We start from the raw sequence: 21722 nt of genomic DNA, 5'->3' as shown, positions 1-21722 counted from the left end.
CAATTTTGACCTGATGATGGTGCTAGATTAAAGTCAGGGGATCAAATGTATTCGTCCTCTGGGGACCATGAATTTCTGTAGCATATTTCATCACAATCCAGCCACAAGTTGTTGAGATATTTCATAAACAACCATAAAATGTCAACCTCATGGTGGCACTAGAAGAAGGAGCCAGGGATCACCAAAGTCCACAGGACTCATCGTGGGAACCATGAATCCCTGAAGTTTGTGCTCATCCAGTATTTTATCTTGGGGGGTGGGGGTCACCAAAGCCAGCAGGATTCATCAACTAAAAAATGTCATGGCAATCCATCCAACAGTAGCAAAGTGATTTACCAAAGTGACCAAATAAATTGCCATCCCTTGTGCCATGCCACTAGCTGCAGTTTGGCATGTTGTACTACTAATGAATGACAAGGCTGCTTTCTAAAGCTCTAACTCGCAAATGTTCGGTATTCTTCCTTAACTTATTAACTTAAATAATTATTCTAATATCAACACTAAAACTCCATGTTTTGTTTTGTCAGCAACACTTTATGGTTCATACTAGGGGTGGTACGGTTCACAAAACCCACGGTTCGGTTCGTATCACGGTTTCAGGGTCACGGTTTTCGGTTCTGTACGGTTCTTGTTGTTATTTTTTCTTTAATCTTTAACACTCCAGAAATATACTTCAGCATATGATATATAGCTTAATTATCCACAATTTAGGACACAGTATTAAAACATAGTTCTATCTTGTAATCATGCACAAACGGAATTTGACTTTAAGCACATTATTGGGACCATCTCTGAGGAGAGCGAGGTGAGATTTTGATACAGCAAGAGGGAAGACAATGATGATTTCAACAAGCTTTTCATTTATTTGGCAAAAAAATGAGTGTGTATCACCATTTACAGGAACATATGTGCCCTTTTTTAGCACATGAAGACTGAAATATTACAGAATAACAATTGAAATAACTTGCATTTATCAAACTAACAACTTCAGTGTAGCTCTTACAAAAATACAGGTGACGTGACCTGCAACACTCCACACACCACCGTTGAGGAGCGTTCGGCTCGCCGCCACTCAAAATCTGACGAAAATCTTTTAAACTGACCTTTGTCGATCTGAAATGAAGACAGATTCAGCAACTTGCATGGTCTATTTCTCGCTTAAAATGTTTTCAGAAACACGTTTCGCTGAACTATTTTCTAAATATGAGATCGTATTCACAACGAGACGCCATTAGAGTCTGTTTTGAAATTCGAGAGCAGCCAGCCCCACGTGACGCGTTCGTCCAATCATCTGCCATGTGTTGCGTTTGTCACGCTCATCCCGCTCGTCATTTCCGGTAAGCGTTTTAACATAGGTGTTGAAAGAGGGCACAACAGCAGTAAGTGGTTTGTGCACATTAGAAGTGTATTGACGAACCGCGCTACACACACACGTTCCGAACCGAGACAAGCGAACTGTACGGTTTGGATGTTTTTTCATGAACCGTACCACCCCTAGTTCATACTGTAAATCTGTAAATAGGAATGCATATGGAAAATAGGAAAGCCGTGTGAGAAAAATAAATTTTATATTCACTGTGTTTTGTTTAGCGGTGTGTGTGTGTGTGTGTGTGTGTGTATGTGTGTGTGTGTGTGTTTACCTGCAAGGAAGAGGGCGTTGGAGGGGCAGGAGAGCGAGCAGACCTCTGCCCCTCCACTCTTGTTGCACGTCAGCTGGGCTCGGGGTGCTGGCTTCCCATTGGGCAGACACTTCACTGCCTCTGAGGAACACACATAGTCACATCACCATGACAACCACCTGGACACACACACACACACACACACACACACACACGTACACTTGTGTTCAGGCCTGCTGCGAGGAATCCACCACACCTCATGTGGAGAAACTCAAAAGCGGACACACACGGACACACACACGGACACACACACACACACACGGACACACACACACACACGGCGCTTACCGATGCAATCTTTCTTGTTCCAGTGGAGTTTCTGCCCAGGTGGACACACACACTCGTAGCCTCCCTGGGTGTTTATGCAGCCGTTCTCACAGCTCCCGTTACTGATGCTGCACTCATCAATGTCTGAGACACAACCACAGACAGTATTATAGCCAGTGTGTGTATGAAATATAAAACATTATAATTACAATTATAAGACATACAACAGTGGACATTCTATAGTTCATTACAAACAAACATCCACATACATTTACTGAACATCATTTGATACATTGAGAAAATGTACCGTACAAGGTGCCACCTGCTCATCAGATAAACACTCACACACTGATGGCGCAGCATCGGGAGCAATTCGGGGTTCAGGGTCTTGCCCGAGGACACTTCGGGGATCGAACCACCGACCTCTTGCTCTACCACCTGAGCCACGGTCTACTGTGATAGCTGTTTAAAATCTCCCGTGGCAGTGTTCGGCACATGCACTCAAGTGAAACATTTTCTAAATTGCCATATTATAGAAATGTTTTATTTTTTATTTTATTTTTATTCATGGTTTATTATTTAGAACTGCATGTGTTTTACTGAGCAGTACCTAATAAACTGGCCACTGAGCGTATGTATCTGCTGAAACCGATACATCCTGCTCCTGCAGCTGTGATTGTCAGTCGGTGGAACAGCAGGACAGTCAGAACTGTACTGAGCTACAGGTGTGTGACAGCGTACACACGCGCACACACACACGCACACACACACACACACACACACACACACACACACACACACACACACACACACACACACACACACGCACACACACACACAGAAAGCTCAGGGAGAAGTTATTCAGAGGAACTGAGGTGTGAGGGAGCTTTCAGCAGCAGCCGTCTGCACACGCTCAGCGACCCTCACCTTCACACCCTGAAAAGCCTTTGCCTTTCAGACGCATGCACACACACACACACACACACACACACACACACACACACACACACACACACACACACACACACACACACACACACACACACACACACACACACACACACACACACACACACACACTTTGGCTGTGTCAAACAGCTAGGTCCAGGCCCGTTTGCGGTTTCAGGTGTTTCTCTCATGCTCTCCCATGCTCTCTCTCATGCTCTCACCTCCACAGTGAGTGAGGCCGTACAGGATGTAGCCCTTTTTGCACAGGCACTCAAAGCTGCCAGGGTAGTTGACGCAGGTGTGGTCGCAGGTTCTCTCAAAGGAGCACTCGTCGATGTCTGAGGGAGACCAAAGAGATACAGTACATAACTGCTGAGAAATACTGCAGCTCTATGAAATGCAAAGAGTTTGAGAACAGGAAATGGAGACAGTGACTGCGAGACACATTATCATCAGTGACTAATCAAGCCAGGCTTCATTTGCTGTTTGTGTTCATTCACTCACAGTGCGGTGTGGGTTGAATTGCGGGACATTATATCACAGTGTGTCCCCTTTAAATCAGTCAAACGAGAGAACACGGGTTCTGTTCCACTGCATCGGTGGAAGCAAAGGTCAGCGGGACGAGTGGTTCACAGATATTGTAATCTTAATGACTCATTTATGGACAAACACAGGCTGCACACCGCGGACTAACGAGGCCATCCCATTAATAACAGTGGACAGTATAGTCAACAAATACGAGTTCCACACCAAACTAGGACAAGAGCTCATTCTAATAAAGCAATCCGGAAAAACTTCACTGGACTAACGTCGAGACGGCTCACATTCACCGTTACGTCAATCTGTGTGTGTGTGTGTGTGTGTGTGTGTGTGTGTGTGTGTGTATGTTTGTGTGTGTGTACGTGCACGCCTGCCTTCGCATGTGTTTATGTATACTTGTCCAGCACCAAATGTTATTAACCTATCAGGAATGGAGGTCAGCGTTTCAAGCTCACCTGGTTTATTTCAGGCTGTTCCGCAGGGCTTTACAGGGGCTAAAAATACGACATGTTATAATGGAGTTTGTCATGTGGAGGAAGTTGTTAAGGCCTGGATGTTGGCTCCGTAAATATTCCAGGGAACTGCTCATGTGAGGGCTTAGGTAATAACTTGCCTGTTTGGAGCTAGCTCACAAGCAGGGTTTACATAAACTGATCCGGGAGCATATATAAAATAAACCTCGTTTCTGGTTTGGCTGATGTGTTTTCCTTCGGTCTTGATGGGGCGTTTTTTTTTTTTTTATCTAACTGCTGACAACACTCTATCGCTCTGCCTATCTAAACTTTTAGAATAGAAGGAATAACCTTGTGGGAATTGCTTATGCAACTATGGCAAACGATTAATCTTTCTGCTTTGGCTCCTTAGCCAGTTCTGGCAAATGCTCTAACACTGGCATGTAGTGTATCACCGGGAGCTATTTTCTCTGGAAAAGCTCAAGGGCACAGAAAGAGCTGACACATTAAACATTATATTTCATTTGAAGTTCATGTTTGAAGCTGAACAGTCTGGATGTCAGCTGATGGGATAAACCTGGCAGCTATTGGCTGGCATGCTACAGTGGCAAAGGTGTGTCAGAAATAGGCACCGCCACTATGATGTGGCGAACAACACTCAACAGCACATTAAAGAATCCAAACGCAGCGCCGAAGCGTACACACTTGGTGGTTTTGGGCCTGGGACTGAAGCACCTCGGTGTTTTGATGTTGATAAAAATCATTTTATGTTTGTCTGCTCTCCCCGTCTCGCTTGCTGCGACTTGAAACCAGGAATCCGCCTTTAGTCGTACAAACATAACCGCTGATCTCAAGGAGACTTCGCGTGTACACTACACACCCAGCTGCAACACACTGTAGATTATATGAGTGTGCAGGCTTGACCTTATCTCATTTACGCATTTAAACGTTTACGCATTTACAATGGGCAATGGATTTACTCACATTCAAATTTTCACACTACAGCAGGAAGGAACGGCCCCGACATTTTTGGAAATTGTTATTTGTCTCCTGTGAGTCCAGTCGGTCCACTGGGACGTTAGCCTAGCATAGCTGCACAAACCTGATGGAAAGTGTATATTTTCTCTAGACTCGTGTCCTGCAGGACCTAGTGTATGCCTGGATACTGTTCATCACACCCCCAACCGGCTCGTCAGACACCGCCTACCAAGAGCCTGGGTCTGTCCGAGGTTTCTTCCCAAGAGGGAGTTTTTCCTCGCCACTGTCGCACTGCTTGCTCTTGAGGGAATTACTGGAACTGTTGGAATTGTTGGGGCTTTGTAAATTATAGAGTGTGGTCTAGACCTACTCTATCTGTAAAGTGTCTCGAGATAACTTATGTTATGATTTGATTCTATAAATAAAATTGAATTGAATTGAATCCCTAGAGATCTAATTGGTTTTCTCATCTGACTCTCGCACAGACGCAAACTTGCTCTAAGACTCCAGTTTCCCATTCACATAGACATTTCCCTGCCCTGATACTTTTAGCCAAGATAGGGCCTTTTTATATGTGTGAATGATCATTACACTAATTCACCAGCCTTCTCCTGATGCCCGCCTGCATCTAATGGAATCCACAAGTCCACAGTCCAAAGGATGCTTCTGTATGTATTTCTCACACTATCAATAATTTTAGTTCATGCACAGAAGCAGAGACTTTTAGCCACTCAATTCAGACAATGCAAGTAAAAGTACCAATTTATAGCATGGTCTTAAATGGTCTATGAGATTTAAAATGAAATTTAAAATGTCAATATTTCAAAATTGCTAAACACACATACCGGTACCCATCCCATGATTCAACTGTGATAATATCGTGATGGATGCAATTTGTCTGCCAACTAATTTACTTCCATTTGGTTCCCTTGTTTGTTTTAATTTTTTTGCTTTCATCATTCAATCTTTAATGCGGTTGATTTGCGTGATCATGAACAAAGATGACACTTTCAGTTTTGGCAGGTGAAACCACAGGGATTCAACATTCACGATGATTGCCTCTATGTGTATTTAGACCCGAGTGCTGGGTGACACCCTGAGCCTGACAGCAGCACTGATGACAGTGAGAATCGGAGCGATTGACCACCGCAGCCACTGACCTTCGCATGTCCGTTCATCAGTGAGCAGTTTGTGGCCTTTCTGGCAGCTGCATTCGAAGGATCCCACTGTGTTCCGGCAGAAGTGATCGCAGCCCCCGTTGTTCTCCTGGCATTCGTCGATGTCTGGGTTGAGAAGTTAAAAAGAATGGAAAACAGAAGGGCCATCAGTGAAAGCACAAGTTAGTGTCAAAGCTCGACCCATGAATAGGACGCTGACCTGAGTCGGACTGATTCACATTGCAAATTTGTTTGGCGTGGAAGTTGTCGGTAAGTTTCTTCAGAAATAGCCCTGTGCATTTAGCATTAGGGCTGCACAATGAATCCCAATTTTATCGAAATCGCAATATGGACTCGTAGTGCAATATTCAAATCGCAGGGGGGCGTTAATATTTGTTAAAGGCAAAATACTGTATGTTTATATCCTTTCTCCTCTTCTTTAGGTCCTAAGTAGGTCGGTCATGCCCGGGTACTATGGCGGATTCCCTAGCGAAGCCTCCCCACAACGCAGTCAACGGCAAGTCAAGTGATGACTACAAGCGACTTCGTGCCTCACATTCCAATCATCTTTCATTATTAAATTGTTCCAAACGTACCTGGTTGATGGTGTGGTTCTTGCTAGTGAAATTCCATTTAATTTTCAATGAAAATACAAAAATGATCATTCCCTCCAATATCTTAAATCATAGCACAATCATAATATCAGTCAAAATGATCGCAGTTAGATATTTTTCCTCATGTCGTGCAGCCCTATTTAGCTAATTGAACTTGTGCTATACAGACCGAAAGACGCGCTGTTCAGCTGAGCACCAAACTCTTAAAGTGCCCATATTATGCTCATTTTCAGGTTCATAATTGTAATTTGAGATTGTATAAGGATAGGTTTACATGGTTTAATTTTCAAAAAACACCATATTTTTGTTGTACTGTGCATTGCTGCAGCTCCTCTTTTCACCCTGTGTCAGGTCTCTGTTTTAGCTACAGAGTGAGACCATGCAACTTCTGTATCATCTTTGTTGTCATTCGCACATGCTCAGTAGCTAGGCAAGGATTACATGAACTAGCTGGCTGTTTCTCCAACTTCGGCCTGTACAAGGCAGGATTAGCTGGGAGACTTCTTCTAAACGAGGGCACACTTCCAACTTTGCGTGGAATACCTGCAGAACAGGGACATGTCAGTAGTTCTATACAATTTATTTTGTAGATTAGGGTGATTTCGGGTGTGTTGTAACAGTGTTTTGCCATTGACAACGAGCTAGCATGCTAACAGTTAGCCCCCTAGGCCCCTCGTTTCGTCTAGTGACGTAGAAAGCCGTGCAGATTTTGAACAGGTCACCCGGAGACTGAAGGCAGGACACATTCAGAAACCATATCTCACTCAAAACACCATGGATGTTTTTTTTCAAAGTTTATATGCGTGTGGACGCACCAGAGACACAAAATTACACCCCAAATCCCAGAAAAATAGATTTTTTTCATAATATGGGCACTTTAATTTACTTCTGTTGTCATGTAATAGACTTTGCTGACTCTACTCATCTTTTTCTTTTCTTTCTCTGTCCTTTTTTTAAGGTGCAGTGTTTCATCATGGTGTGTGCACTGGTCGGGTACACTTATTGTTGGGCTTGTTTAACAGGGCTCCAGCAGGCAGCGTGGATCAGTCCTCGGAGGTTTTAGCTCGGGGCTTGTTCACAGGGATCCCACTGTCTCATCCCATGACACGCTAGTTACCTGGAACTAATGGAGTCTAGCTGCTGGGAGAGAGGAAGAGGAGAGACACAGACTTTCACTGAGAAGTCTATTCATGCTCCTTCCCTTTTGGAGGGTGGGTGATGGCCAATGAAAAGGGCGATTGTCACCTCTTAATGTCGGTCGTTAACAATGCCGTCACGGAACGTATCTGCCAAATGTTTCCTGACAATATCTGCTCATATCAACTAAAGCGTTGTTAAACTCTTTCTGGTTATGGTTGCAAAACATTTTTGGCAAACAAATGATTAATATTTAAGTGCACTTTCTAGGAAAGAGGTTAGCTTTATTTTTAATTTTTTTTGGGGTCCCCTTGTAATACTAGTCCCATGCAATAGGGTTTTTGTGTTTTTCGATTTTGGCCATTTTTACCCGTTGGTATAAGTTTAGTACATTTAATGATCTTGACTTTATGTCCCAATTAAAAGTAATGGAAAAGTAAAGGACGAATAAACTTTTTTGGGGCATTTTTAGGCCTTTATTTTCACAGGACAGATGAAGACCTGAAAGGGGAGAGAGAGGGGGAACGACATGCAGCAAAGGGCCGCAGGTCGGAGCCGAACACACGGCCGCCGCGCCAAGGAGTAAACCCCTACATATGTGCGCCTGCTCCACCAACTGAGCTAACCCGGCCACAAGGACGAAGAAACTTGTAAAGATTCAGGGAAGCGTCATTAAAAGCCCATTACAACATGTTTTACACCCTGAACCTGCCTGTGGATCTACAAACTAAGTGAAAACAACTCTATAACTGGCAGAAGTTTGGTTTTAAGACATATGGTCCCATAGTAAAACAAACACACAGGTCTGAGGTCCAGGCAGAGAGAGTGAGTGTCTGTCCTGTGGATTCAAACCTAGATACCTGAGCTCTAGCCCAGGTGTGCTGAAGCCATCCAGAGGCGCAGATTCTAAAATAATAATAATAATAATAATAAGGCAAATGCAATCGCCCCGAGGAAGCATGTTCAGTGCCAACCCGCAAACCTGCTGGAAGATCTGCCTTCACAAACTCCAACCAGACTCATTGCCCTGCCTCAGCCAGCCTACGGTGCCCTGAGATGAACCCAAACTGCAAAATCATGTCTGTCAGCGGCTTTTGCTTATGAATACATTTTGCTACTCCTTATCTCTCATTTATAGCAATTGTACTCTACCCAGATCGTGGAAGTTTTTTGTCATTATCTTCTGGACAACATTTTCAGAATAGGAGAAGGGCAAGCCGAAAAGATCAAGCTGGAAAGATTTGGAAAGTGGAGTGGCTGAAGGTGGAGGTGGAGGAGGTGGAGGAGAGGAGCAGGAGCAAAGGAGGAGCAAGAGGGGACAATAGTCTGACAGATTACACAGGCTAAGCCCTTTTTGATTGGTGCTCTAAGTGATGAAAACTGTGAGGGATTAACACCTAAGCCCTTGAGCCGGGGAATAAGTCCGGCAAGACACCACAGAGCGAGACAGGGAGAGAGATTGGGGGAGAGGACGGAGGTGAGACAAGACGGAGAAGAAGAGGGAGGAAAGGGGGGAGAGAAACGAGACGAGAGGGAGAAAGTATAGGTTCGGGGGAAGGGGAGAGAATGGAATTAAAAGGAAGAACTTTTCATCTCTCAATTTTCAGCGTTTCTCAGCGACACTAAAACACATTTCACTCTGAAGCCCTTTAAACTTTGAATGTGCTGATGATGGTTTCTGCACTTTGGCCATCAATACTGTATCGCTGGTACGGCAACAAAACAATCCAGGCCTGCCATGCCTAGTTCTGTGCCAAGCTATGATTGGACAATCACTGTTTGGGAGAGGTTCAGCATAGGAGGGAACATGTCAATGATTTATTGTAATGCATCCCTGAAATAATGAAGTGCTGGTAGGTGGCAGGCCACAATGAGTGCAGTGAAAGTTGTGGGCCGGCTTGAGAGGCTATCCTAACACTGCACATATTTAAACTATTAAAGCGGATTTATGCTTCTGCGGTGGCTTTACGCAGAACCTCGCACCGTAGCCTACATAAGTGGCCTGAGGTTTATACTTGTTTGCTGGTGTCTGCGTCGTTCTAGCGTATCTCTTTAGGAGAATAGCAGGGCCAGCATGTGTGTGTGTGTGTGTGTGTGTGGGGAGTGCGTGGTAGAGCGAGTGAGAGAGTGATGGTGATTATCTTTGGAGCGAGTACTGATCCTAGAGGCATAGCGAGAGAAACAAAGTGTCTCCCCTGTTCTTTCTGACCACGGTGGGAAATCTGGAGCAGGAGAAGTTAACCCTCTCCTGGATTTCATGTTGTTGATGGAGAACACACACTCTTAAATGGCTCTCAGTGTAGCGTGATAGGAGCCCTTATAAAACAGCCAGTAACTAAGCCACTGTGTTTTTCCATCAGGGTAGACTCTGGCCTCCCTCGCCTGATCCTCTCACTCTGTGTCCTCAGGGAGCTTCTGCTGAATGAACTCTTCATCTAAATATGGAGCCGGGGCAGGAATCCACAACGAGCTAGCGGCACGCCGCAGCAAAAAATTTAGTAAACTGTATGCCCCGCTGTGCCCTGTCAGCGGCCTTTAAATGGGATTGTCCCTCCATCTGGCTCGGCTAAAACGGATTTCCCCATGGCTGGCAGGAAGAAAAACAAGGCTCTGGTTGTTGTTTTTTTAAAGGAGAGCGGGACAGGTAAGGGCGTTCAAGTACACTCTAACGTCCCAAAATGTGATGTCATAACGGGAAAGAAGCATTTAGATTGATTAGCTCCTTAACAATAATTTCTCTCTGCTCTGCCTGTTACCTCCTCTTGACTTTCAACCCCCTTTGATTCCTCTTTGTCCTTCCTCCCGTTGGACTCTCTTTTGTTGTTCTCAGAGTTACTCCTTGTCTCATGTCTAACCTGCAGCAACGTCTGCCAAAGGATTCAAATCAATCACGGCGATGTTCCTGTTCTTTTCGTTGACACGCTGACAGTAGCTAGTGGGGCTGATCTCTATCTGTGAGACAGCAGGAGCGATGGATGCCTTTCTCCCTTCAGGTTACACACACTGTACACTTGCCAACCCTGAGACTACAAAAGTAAAGAGATTTCTTTTCAAGACCAGGGAAATTTGAGATTATCTTTTCCTTCATCTTGTGAAGTGCAATGAATCAGATAACAAACATATGGCACAGAAACCACAGGAAGAAACGCTTCAGGAGTTGAGGAAATCTGGATTCTTAAATCAGGCATGTTGGCAAGTAAGACATGCACACGCACGTGCGCACGCACACACACAGGCACACACAATTCCACAACATTCCCCCTCTGCCCACGTTGTCTCTGCTCTAATGCCTGTGTAAAACAGTGGATACCACCCCGGGTCTACCTAACACAGACAGACACAGCTTCGTAATTATTCTGGCAGCCACAAACACTGGCAGAACCCACCGCATCTACCCACACTTAATGGCCACTCTGGGGATGGCTGAGCCTTATAACGGGGTATATAATTACCTTTAATGGAGCTTAAATAAGCTTTGAGCTTAAATAAATACATTAAGCCTCCGCACATCTTGAAATGATAAAGTTCGGAGAGAGGAGAGAGAGAGAGAGAGAGAGAGAGAGAGAGCGAGAGAGGACACATGAAGGCGAGTCAGGAGAGCGGGCGAAGGGAGAATGGAGGGTTGACTGACATGTGCGGCAGTTCTGACAACTTCTGGTGTTCAACCTCCATCATGCGGGCTTCCATCAACATTTACCAATGCTACCATCTTAGTTCTGCGTGTTTACATGCTACTATTTGCCCTTTAGCACAAAGTACATCTACATTTCTTCCTTTAGCTTTTGTCCAAAGCGGCGTACCAATGTGGGCCGAGGAGAAGCCTCAAGAATGAGTGCCTCTACACTCAGTTACATACATGTTCCACCTGACACAAGTGCCAAGGTTGCAGGTGCAACTGAGATCGATGTGGAGGTCATTAACTACAGGTCATACATACATACAGTACATTCTGATGATGGCACTGGATTGGAGGTCAGTGTGCCAATCCATCGACTAGATTTCACTGAATAAGTGAAAACCTCGACTTGAGGAAAAGTCAGGGGATCCCCACAGTCATAAGGATTTAACCTCTGAAAGAGTTTAAAATGACAACACAAAGAAAGCGGAGGGTAACGGACATCGGCAAAAAAGAAATGCATCCGGAGCAATCCCGGAAGTGGAACGTCGTGGATTAAGACTAAAGTGGACCAAACTTCAGACCGACTGGAAGACTAACATTGAGGGCCACGGAGCCACGGAGCTAGCATGGCTAAACACGTAGAAATGCTACAATGGCTTAATCTGTTTAAGAGCAGGAGAATAATCAAATTGTGAATGTGATCTGTGTTCATATGAATGGGCACCTTAATGTCATCTTGCACAAACATCTGGGGTGCCAGAAGCCATCTCGCCTGAGGCGTTTCTTAATGAGGACGCTCATTTATTTATTTTTTTTTTTTAATTAGCGCCTCACATAGGGCTGCACATGGACAGCACTGAGAAGCAAAAAAAAAATATATATATATATATAAAGGTTGAATCACAGAGAATTGTCTCTGCTTGTTTCCAACAATCAATGCACACACACACATAGTGGTGTTGTTATGTCTCTGACTCCAATGTTTCCTCCCCAAAAGCCCAACTCTTTCCATCTGTCTGCCTCTGTGTGTCTCTCACACACACACACACACACACACACACACACACACACACACACACACACACACACACACACACACACACACACACACACACACACACACACACAGAGTCTCCTGGGATCCATCTGTGACATTTTCTCTAGACGATCAATATCTTGCTCCGGCCTTCAATCAATAGTTTCATCCTTTGCCACAAGCTCTTGGAATATCACACGGCTCTACCGGACTATTTCAAATCTCTTGTTGACAGGCTGGGTATCTGCTACTGCATGTGACACGCAACTGTACCTACTTTTTAGGGCCTTTTTTTTTTAAAGCTACCAAGAATTGGCTTTTAGGAGCAATTTAACGACCAAAATAAAGAAATAAAAAAGACTGGCAATGGCAGTGTATTTCCAATTGAACATAGCTCATGAAAGTTGTGGGACTATAAATGGAAGTATTTTTATTTTTTTTAAACTAGGAAACGATGTAAGAACATGTCATGAAACTTGTTAAAGGACATTTAATGAAAACATAACATTATATTGTATCAACCGTGTTACACTTATTTTAGTTAATATAAAACACACACACACACACACACACACACACACACATACACACACAAATGTATCATTTAAAAGAAAACAAATGTTAGGCCAGAGTTTCTCACACCTATCAAGCTTCTGACCACATGTATACGTCCCAAAAATGCCGTGACCTCAGCAAGGAGGGAGTGTTTCTGTTAAGTCGGACAGTTTCAGCCAACATTTTGTACAAATTTGAAAAGATTTTACAGAAAATTGGTAAAGAAATGCGAACAAATGCACATTTTCATCCTCTACTATGCATTTAGGAGTTGGGTGCATCGACATCAACAGTTGGTGGTGCTAATAGTCCAAGTTGGGTGTCTCAGTGTTTCTCAAACTTTTTTCAATATTGTACCCCCTTTGAATAGCTTTTTTAAACATTTTTGGTAGAAAAAAAAAAGTCTATATAAAGAGGTACAATACAGCGCCGGCAGTGATAGATTCACTAAACAACAACCTTTTTATTTAAATGCTTCATTTCAAATGTTTAGAATCCATCGCTTAATTCATTCATTATATATAGTATAATTATTTTAGGAATTATGCATGGCATATTTTTTTAATTAGCATTTTTGCAAACATTTCATGTGCCCCCTGCAGTACTCCAAAGTACCCCTAGGGGTACACATACCCCAATTTGAGAAACACTTAGGCCATTGCAGAAGAAAAGGGAGCAATGAGATGACGTAATAAAAAGAGCTGCAGTCAAACCTAAAACAAACAAAAACTGTTGAAAGCTTGATGGAAATATGACTGTTGTATTCATTACTGTATTGTGAGGAAGGTTACAGCCTCCTTATTGCCCCACATCGACCTCATGTTATCAGCTGTTCAGTGGAGTAGATACTCGAGGGACATTTCAGTTGCATGCTTCACTTTCACTAACAAATTGAAAATGTGCAGAAGAACAAGTGGATGGAAACTCATTTACTCATGTGACATTAGAGTCTCACGGCAGTGAAGTCACACTGTCATACTGTCAAAAGAAAATGTAACGTTTGCGATCTAATCCCTAGTCCAGTAATAAAACGCTGAAGCAAAGGATTCAGCTCTTGTCACAGTGTTTAGCAGCAGTCAGCTATGGTTTTATGACTCACCATTAAAATCTTAGAGCAGCTTCAAATTCACTGAGCTGTAATGTTTAACCTTAAATGATTGGACATTCCCAGTGAGCTTGCCTGTATTGATTTAACCCTTGTGTCGCCTTTGGGTCAAATTTGACCTGTTTTCTATTAGAAATACGGGTTCCTTTTTAACTATACCTGATGGTGATTGCCCAAAAATAACACAGATCATTACATACAACGTGATTCGCAAGTACAACAAAAGATCGGATGTCTACTTTCATTTAACTTTAGAGTGGGTTTTTTCTTCAATTTTTTAGCATTTGAAAAAACTCTATCCCGACTGAACGTTGACCCTTCTGTGATAGTCCTTCCTTTAATATTAGTCCAAATAATTCATAATTTCTGCATTTTCTACTAAAGAATTAGGTATAATTTTCTATAAGTGACATTTATTGACCATGAATTCAAAAAATTAAGTGTAAAACTGGTAATAGGTTGGTGTTAGTGGTGTTTATACATGGTAGTGCAAAGAAGCGTTGAAACGTCAAAAAAAGCACCATAAACATTTTTTTTAAAAGTGTCAAAAAAAGAGACTTGATTAGAAGGCAACACAAGGGTTAAAACATATTCTGGCATTTTTTAACACAATATTTTAGTAATCCAAACGATCTGCCTCGTGCACAATGGAATTTGAATTGAATCTACTGGTAGTTGAACGGTGACCTTTAGGGAATTCATTTTTCATCCAGGTCAGATATTTTGGAAAGTGAACTCTTCACAGTCACCTTGTTCTGGCTGCGGAGGTGGCTGAGGGCCCAATGAGAAGGCTCGCTAACATCCACCCGGGCCAAAGGAAACAAGCCTCCACCCCCTGCCTGCTGCTCTGTAAGCCCCCGGGCTGTGTTTGAGAAGTCCAGTGTTTGGAATGAGAAACCCGACTCCAAAAGAGACCCTGATGCTGCCGTAAAGCTCAGCTGCCTGATAAAGCCGCCCCCCCTTCCCCGACTGACCTGATTGATCAGCCCTGCAGCCTAAACCAACCGACAACAATGAGGATGGAATGAATGAACCCTAACTCCTCACCTCTGACCCCAGCATCTAGAGGCCAAGCGCAGGGTCAGGCCCTTATGTAAGAGGCTTGCTTACTTTGTTGCCGGGAGAAAGACAGAGATAGAAAAAAAACAAAAGGTCTGAAAAACACGAATAAAAGTCCTGCGTTGTCACTTAAATCCCATTTAGACTTGCTTGTAGGAATGCGCTACTCATATCTCCAGAGTACGAGCTGCATGAGTGGAGAGTTCTCCCAAATATAGTTTTACCAAATATTTGCAGTAAAAAGCAATTAAATGGAATACATTTGCAGAAACCCGAACCTCTACAAATAATTACAAACCAAGTACAGGGGATCTAGTTTTCTTGGAGTGCGTTGGTTTTCCTCCTAGGGTGGGGCCGGTGGAGAGGACAGACATCAGGCCCGGGAGGTAGCGTGTATTTATTCAGGTATTAAACCACCTCAGCGCGCGATTCTGTTTAATAACAAACAGTCCACGGGGGCACGGGGGCCAAGGGGAAACTCTCAGTTTTACACAACAACACAACAGCCAGCGATCTGGATCCGGGTGGACCGGAGCGAGCACTGCCGGCCGTGCTGCAGTCATGTAAGGTGACGAAGACCACGGTGTTGTGATTGGATCGGTGCGCCTGGCCTGGAGTGTGGACGCTAAGGAGGCCACTGATCTGTGACTCCTTACTGAGGCAACAGGGACAGCCAGGCTACTATACAAGTCCAGTAGTTCTCATTATTACTACCAAGAGACATTGTTCCAACACACAGCGTCCTCATTTAGGATCCTAGTGGCCTGAGGGGAGGAGCTCCTCCTGAGCCCCTCAGTGCTGGCCTGGCGTATCCACTACCAGGACTGTAGTACTCGAGTCTGGACTCCGGAGTCCAGCACTATATGTTCTTTTTCTAAAGTGTTTTTTTGGTTCTGTCTCGGCCATGACTGTCTCTCATTTGGACTCGGTCTTGACTGGGACTCAAACCTCTTTGGACTCAGTCTTGACTCGGTCTTACTTTTAGCTGAACTTGACGACAGCCCTGTCCGCTACCTTCTACCCGACCTCATCAGGGAGGAAAGGCTCTTTGCCCGGGTGGTTTGGATCTTTAAGGATTATTCGGGCCTTTTTCTTTCAGCGCCCGATGTAAATATTCTTAATGCGGGTTATAGCGCTTATTGTAAGCACCCTCTGGCAGGTCCTGTTCGGTGCTGTTTCCGGTACCAGGCAGTGATGTTCCCCGTCAGGAAACATTGATACAGGAGTAAAAATTCCTCAGCATTTGAGGGAATACTCAGAATTTTCTCAGGCATTTCCATCCGGTCATACAATTTTGAAGATTTTTTTTTGTTCCAACATTTTATTGAAAAAATTGAAACAGCATGATGTGCGTACACAAACAGGTGAAGCAGAAGGCATTTTCGTGTGTTTGTGATTTGACTGGTGCTCTTTTCATAACGTCATCTCGTTGTGACCTCTTCTTCTGCAGTGGTTTAATGGCACCCAAGTGGAGAGTTTACTTTTTGGAGATTTTCCAGGAAATCGATTAAAACTAAAAAAGCTTAATTTGGATGGTAACGGTCTCTGCGTATAAATGGTTATGATGTTTCTTTTGTTAGAAAGCTAATAGATTCCTGGTAAATGGATGTAATCATGTCCCGGTCTTACTTTGATCTGATTGTGTGTTTGTGCTTTCAGGTCTTTTCAGGTAGAGGAGGAATGCAGGCCAGTGGGGACGTGTCTCAGGTGCCAATACACACTGTGTACTGCACAGCAGCAAAGTACACCGACCACACACTATCCACAGAAACACACACACACACACACACACACACACACACACACACACACACACACACACACACACACACACACACACACACACACACACACACACTCACACTCACTCCAACGAGCATGTGTATGTGCACAAAATACAGGCTAACATGCAACCTACATGTGTGCTAATTAACCTACAGAAACTGACTCCCACATGGACAGACAACACACACACACACACAGTAACTCATCCTTCCTCCAGTGTGCACCTTCTAATCAAGCATCTGGAAAGTGTTAGGAAAAACTTCTGCCTCTCTCTCTCGTTCTCTCTCTCTCTCCCTCACCCAGTTGTCGGCACGAGAGCCCCGTGATGAAACGCCTCCTCGAGTTGGCGTGTCTGTCATCGTGAGAGGCTGGAACCGACTCGTCTGTCAGCGCAGATGAAAGGGCGTTTATCGGACTGGTGGGTTTTTAAACATGCCCTACATAGTTTATATTGAAATGATTATGATAGACAGGCACGACAGGGCACATCCCCTTGGCGCAGACAGGGAGAGAGAGAGAGGGAGAGAGAGATAGAGGGAGAGAGAGCGCTGTCTATCAAGCAATTTAGTGGCACATTAGATGGACCACCTCACAGCGTGGCACTTATCTTGCCGCTAACTACTATGTTCAGTAAGCTACCAAATGCCAGCAATTATACTCCAGTCTTGCACTACAATACACAGCTAACACGACTGTGATTATGTGTGCCACTGGACACACACACACACACACACACGCACGCACGCACGCACGCACACACGCACGCACGCACGCACGCACGCACGCACGCACGCACGCACGCACGCAAGCAAGCACACACAAACACACAAACACACACACACACACGCTTCAGCAGGAGATATTGATTAGCTAACTCAAACAGCCATCGCAACCTTTGTGTGCTGTTGCCAAGGTTACAGGAAGCCCATGTCACACAGGACAGGACACAGGAGAAAAAAAAAAAAAAAAAAGCACAGTCACCTTACAGCGAGATAGGTCTGAGTTTGAAAACATTGGTCCAGAGACCTGTAACAGCTCTTGTTCAAAGTCCATCCAGGGACCTTTTGTTGAACAAAACCTGTACATAGTACATTTCCCAGAGTAATGGGGACACAGGTTGTGGAAAGACAACCATTGCAAAACATAATCCCATTCACCTCCATATCTCCATAGTTCGGATAGATACCGTCAGAGGCAAGGAAGAAAATGGTGAAGATAGTAATTTGGGTGAACCCTTTAAAGTGAATGGAAGACACTTCCTGACAAGCCTTTCAGCCTTGAAGTTGATGTGGTTGCCACTTGTTCTCCAGCTCCACCCAGGATCCAACAGATTTGGATCTTTGATTACTGGTACACGTTAGTAATCTTTAGTTGTGCCGTAAACCCACACTTCTGATTTTAAAAGCTCCCCTGGGGGATGTCACGCTACGGCCAAGATTTTCTACAGTCTACAAGTCCTGCACATTGTGGTCTAGGTCTAGCTGAGCTACAAACAGCCGCGGCAATGTTGCAGGGTGTCTGACATCAAGCACACTCAACGTGTGTGCATCCAGACGTGTTGTGTGTGCGTCAGTGTGTGTGTGTGCCCGGCTGATAGATACTGATCGATGTGCGCTGCCTGCCTGTGTCTCTCAGCTCCCCTCAGCACTGATCCCCACTCAGGGATTTATAAAGCCCGGGGGGCTGATCCACAGCCAAATTATGTGGGCGGGGCACAGCTGGACTGCTCTCCTATCCATCTTCCCCACTCAACTCACGCCCGAACAAAAGAGGGGAAACTTTTCATTTTTCTGTCAGGAACACAAATCACCTGGGGAGACAGAGTGGAAGTGTTCGCACAAGCCGCTGGGCTTGAACTTGACATCAGAGCGGTGGTCGAGACGTTCTCCCAGGATGCAACTGCAGTGTTACATGGCTGTCAGCAGACGATGCTGCAAGAAGGGCTGCTAGAGCCAAATAGTTGGCCTCATGAACATGGCTTTATATTTTCAAAATGTACGGTCCCCCGCATGAATACATCAGCATCAACGGTTTCAGCAAGTGCCCCCAAACAACATGGTAAATGGTCTGCATTTATATAGCGCCTTTCTACCTTATCGGACAAAGTGCTTTACAATTGGCCTTTCATTCACCCATTCTCACACACACACATTCATACCCCGATAGTGGCGGCGCCTGCCATGTAAGGCGCGGGCCTGCCATCGGGAGCAACTTGGGGTTCAGGACACTGAAATGCAGATAGGAGGAGCTGGGGATCGAAACATCAACCTTGTGATTAAAGGATGAGCGTCTACCTCCTGAGCCACAGGTCCAGTATTAAGCAAGTAAGTTAATAGGGCAACTGTGCAGCTTGTATTTACCTTCACAAAAAGGCTGTTTTTGCTGCTGACAGGCTCAGATAATTATTTTAAGTGTCTGCCAACATTATGGAAAGGAATTCTAAGATCGACCTTTCTGTTAAAGAGTAAGATCCTTTTTTTAAACATAAAAACATCCGCGAAATTGTGTTCGCTAAACCCACCAGACTCCATGTAAATAAACATTTTAGTTTTAGTCATTTTAGTAACGTAAAATCCACTTTTACACACACAACAAAATAAAACTATGAAAGCCATTTTGGGTCGTAATAAACACATAGTTTACCGATCTACATGTGAAAATATGTTGGCTCTATACATGCTAAAAGTATTGCTTTTTTAAATGGAGTCTGGTGGGTTACGGTTAAACTGAAAAGGCATTAAAGAGGTTTTAAAGGTCTATCTCTGCAGGGATCCTTTCCATAATGTTGGCACACAAGTTTGTGTAATAATCTGATCCTTTTAGCGACAAAAACAGCACTTTTTTTAGTGGACGTAAATTGAAGGTGCACATTTGCCCCATAATGTTACACTGCAGCCTGGTCTGTGGCTGCCGGTTACAGCGTTCACGCTTAATACTGGATCAATGTCAAAGATTGTTGTTCCCATCAGTCATTACACACAAAAATATGGGGAAATAGGGTTGAAAAAAACAAAATTACCCTTAACCTGGGGATACAGCTGTTCATTTACGGTTTCTAACGGAGAGTCAACATTGTCAATTTCATTGAAATTGAATTGTGGTCATGGTTAAAAGAAAACCAATGCTGACTGTCGTTCATCCTTCTCATGTGGACTCTGTCGCTCTATAAGAACGTCCCCTTACTCCCAACCACTGGAGGGCTTTGAGAGCTTGAACGTAAACAGACTTTGTATCATACAAACCCTACTGAACAAGAGTCAATTACACTTTAATAACATTGTTTTCTGGTGTACAAACGTTAATATGTTAATCTAAAGCAAACATGCAGCCAGCCAGAGCTCTCTCCCATAGTAATTATTATGTTGCATTCTTGCGTTAAGTGCTTCAAATTAGGAACGGACTAATTTGTCCTGACCTCTATTCGAGTACATTTAGCGGTCTGTAGCTGGATGGTGCTCTCTGTATGAGTGTGTCATGGGTGGAAGAGAAAGAGAGAGAGAGAGAGAGAGAGAGAGAGACAGTGGCCAGCGTGGGCCTCACTGTTCAAACATCTCAAAGTTTGCCGACACGTCGTCTGCCTGCCAGCCCTGAGACAGCTCCGGCTCCAGGATTTCACACACCTACATGCCACATTCTCAAACTGCCTGACACTCAAACACACACACTCCAGAACACACACGCATACTGTACTATACAATTTAGAAGCGCACGCTCACATCACGCGCTGACTGACATTCAAAAAGTTGTGCTGCTGTAACTATCTCCTTAGTCTCACATTGCCAGACCTTCCTCCACAGCGCTGCGTAGGAGGGTCTGGCTAGTCCACACAGCACTCTGGGATGGGAGAAAAACATGTTCTGGTTTATTGGCATTTCTTTAAACCAATCACAATCGTCTTGGGCGGCGCTAAGCGGACGGAGCCTCGGTGCCTCTGCTAAATAGCCTCGGGAAGGAACTTGTTTTGGTGGAACATGTGTACGTTCAAAGGTTGTTTTAGTCATGCGAGAGAAAATTGGACAGATAGTCTAGCTAGCTGTCTGGATTTACCCTGCAGAGATCTGAGGAGCAGTTAACCATAGTCCTCACAAATCCACCGCAGGTTAGAACATCAACACAAAGAAAGAAGACTTTCCGGCAGCACCTGAACAATCCCAGAAATGAAATGTCATCGATATAGATTACTATCTCCTTGACCACTCCATCTCGCCATCCATACAGAGAGGAAGAGGTCCAACCATCAACCACCACACATGTACACATGGCAGCTATATTATCCTTCTCACAGTGACTACAGGTCGTTGTAACCAAGAAACATAACTCGGACGATATCCACCGTAGAGCTGAGATCTTTGCCCGAACCCGACGGGTAACATAAAGGATGTTAAAAAAGGTATAAATGACTCATTCTTGACAAAAGGCAAAAAGAGCTGTGTGCGTGCGCACATTTGAATAATGTCGGGCTGTAAACGGGTTCGGGCTTTTCAAAAGCTGTCAATCAAAATGTACTTGTCAGGCTCGGGCCTTGTCGGGCCTAACTTTTAAGGCCCGATTACAGCTCTAATCCACTGTACACTCCCACTAAAGAACTTTTCACACCACCCAGTAAACGCTGATGTGTAACCATGATATCAAAGTCATATAAACACAGAAATGTTCAAGTCTCTTTTAAAACAATGGCCAGATGTCCACATGAACACTGAAATAGATTTGGCTTGCTGTAATCATTGCTCCTGTTAATGCTACCATTAAGAGATCAGATGATCTTCCAACGAAAGTGACGGGGGACAAAAT

At 44.2% G+C, this 21722-nt stretch overlaps 1 protein-coding gene across 3 annotated transcripts in view; it reads right to left on the bottom strand.

The window, feature by feature from the left end:
- Positions 1 to 21722, bottom strand: part of scube1 (signal peptide, CUB domain, EGF-like 1) — a 122219-nt gene that overhangs the window by 12305 nt on the left and 88192 nt on the right. For all 3 annotated transcript variants that reach the window (XM_039792167.1, XM_039792168.1, XM_039792169.1), the window contains 4 exons: positions 6025 to 6147; positions 3116 to 3232; positions 1968 to 2090; positions 1641 to 1760 (listed from right to left, as the gene is read on the bottom strand). In XM_039792167.1, coding sequence (XP_039648101.1) covers positions 1641 to 1760; positions 1968 to 2090; positions 3116 to 3232; positions 6025 to 6147 — 483 coding nt within the window. The remainder of the gene's footprint in view (positions 1 to 1640; positions 1761 to 1967; positions 2091 to 3115; positions 3233 to 6024; positions 6148 to 21722) is intronic.

This window comes from Perca fluviatilis, chromosome 23 (genome assembly GCF_010015445.1).
Source record: "Perca fluviatilis chromosome 23, GENO_Pfluv_1.0, whole genome shotgun sequence".
Taxonomy (NCBI): domain Eukaryota; kingdom Metazoa; phylum Chordata; class Actinopteri; order Perciformes; family Percidae; genus Perca; species Perca fluviatilis.
The sequence above is the reverse complement of the archived record's forward strand: the minus strand, read 5'-3'. Positions and strand labels throughout refer to the sequence as shown.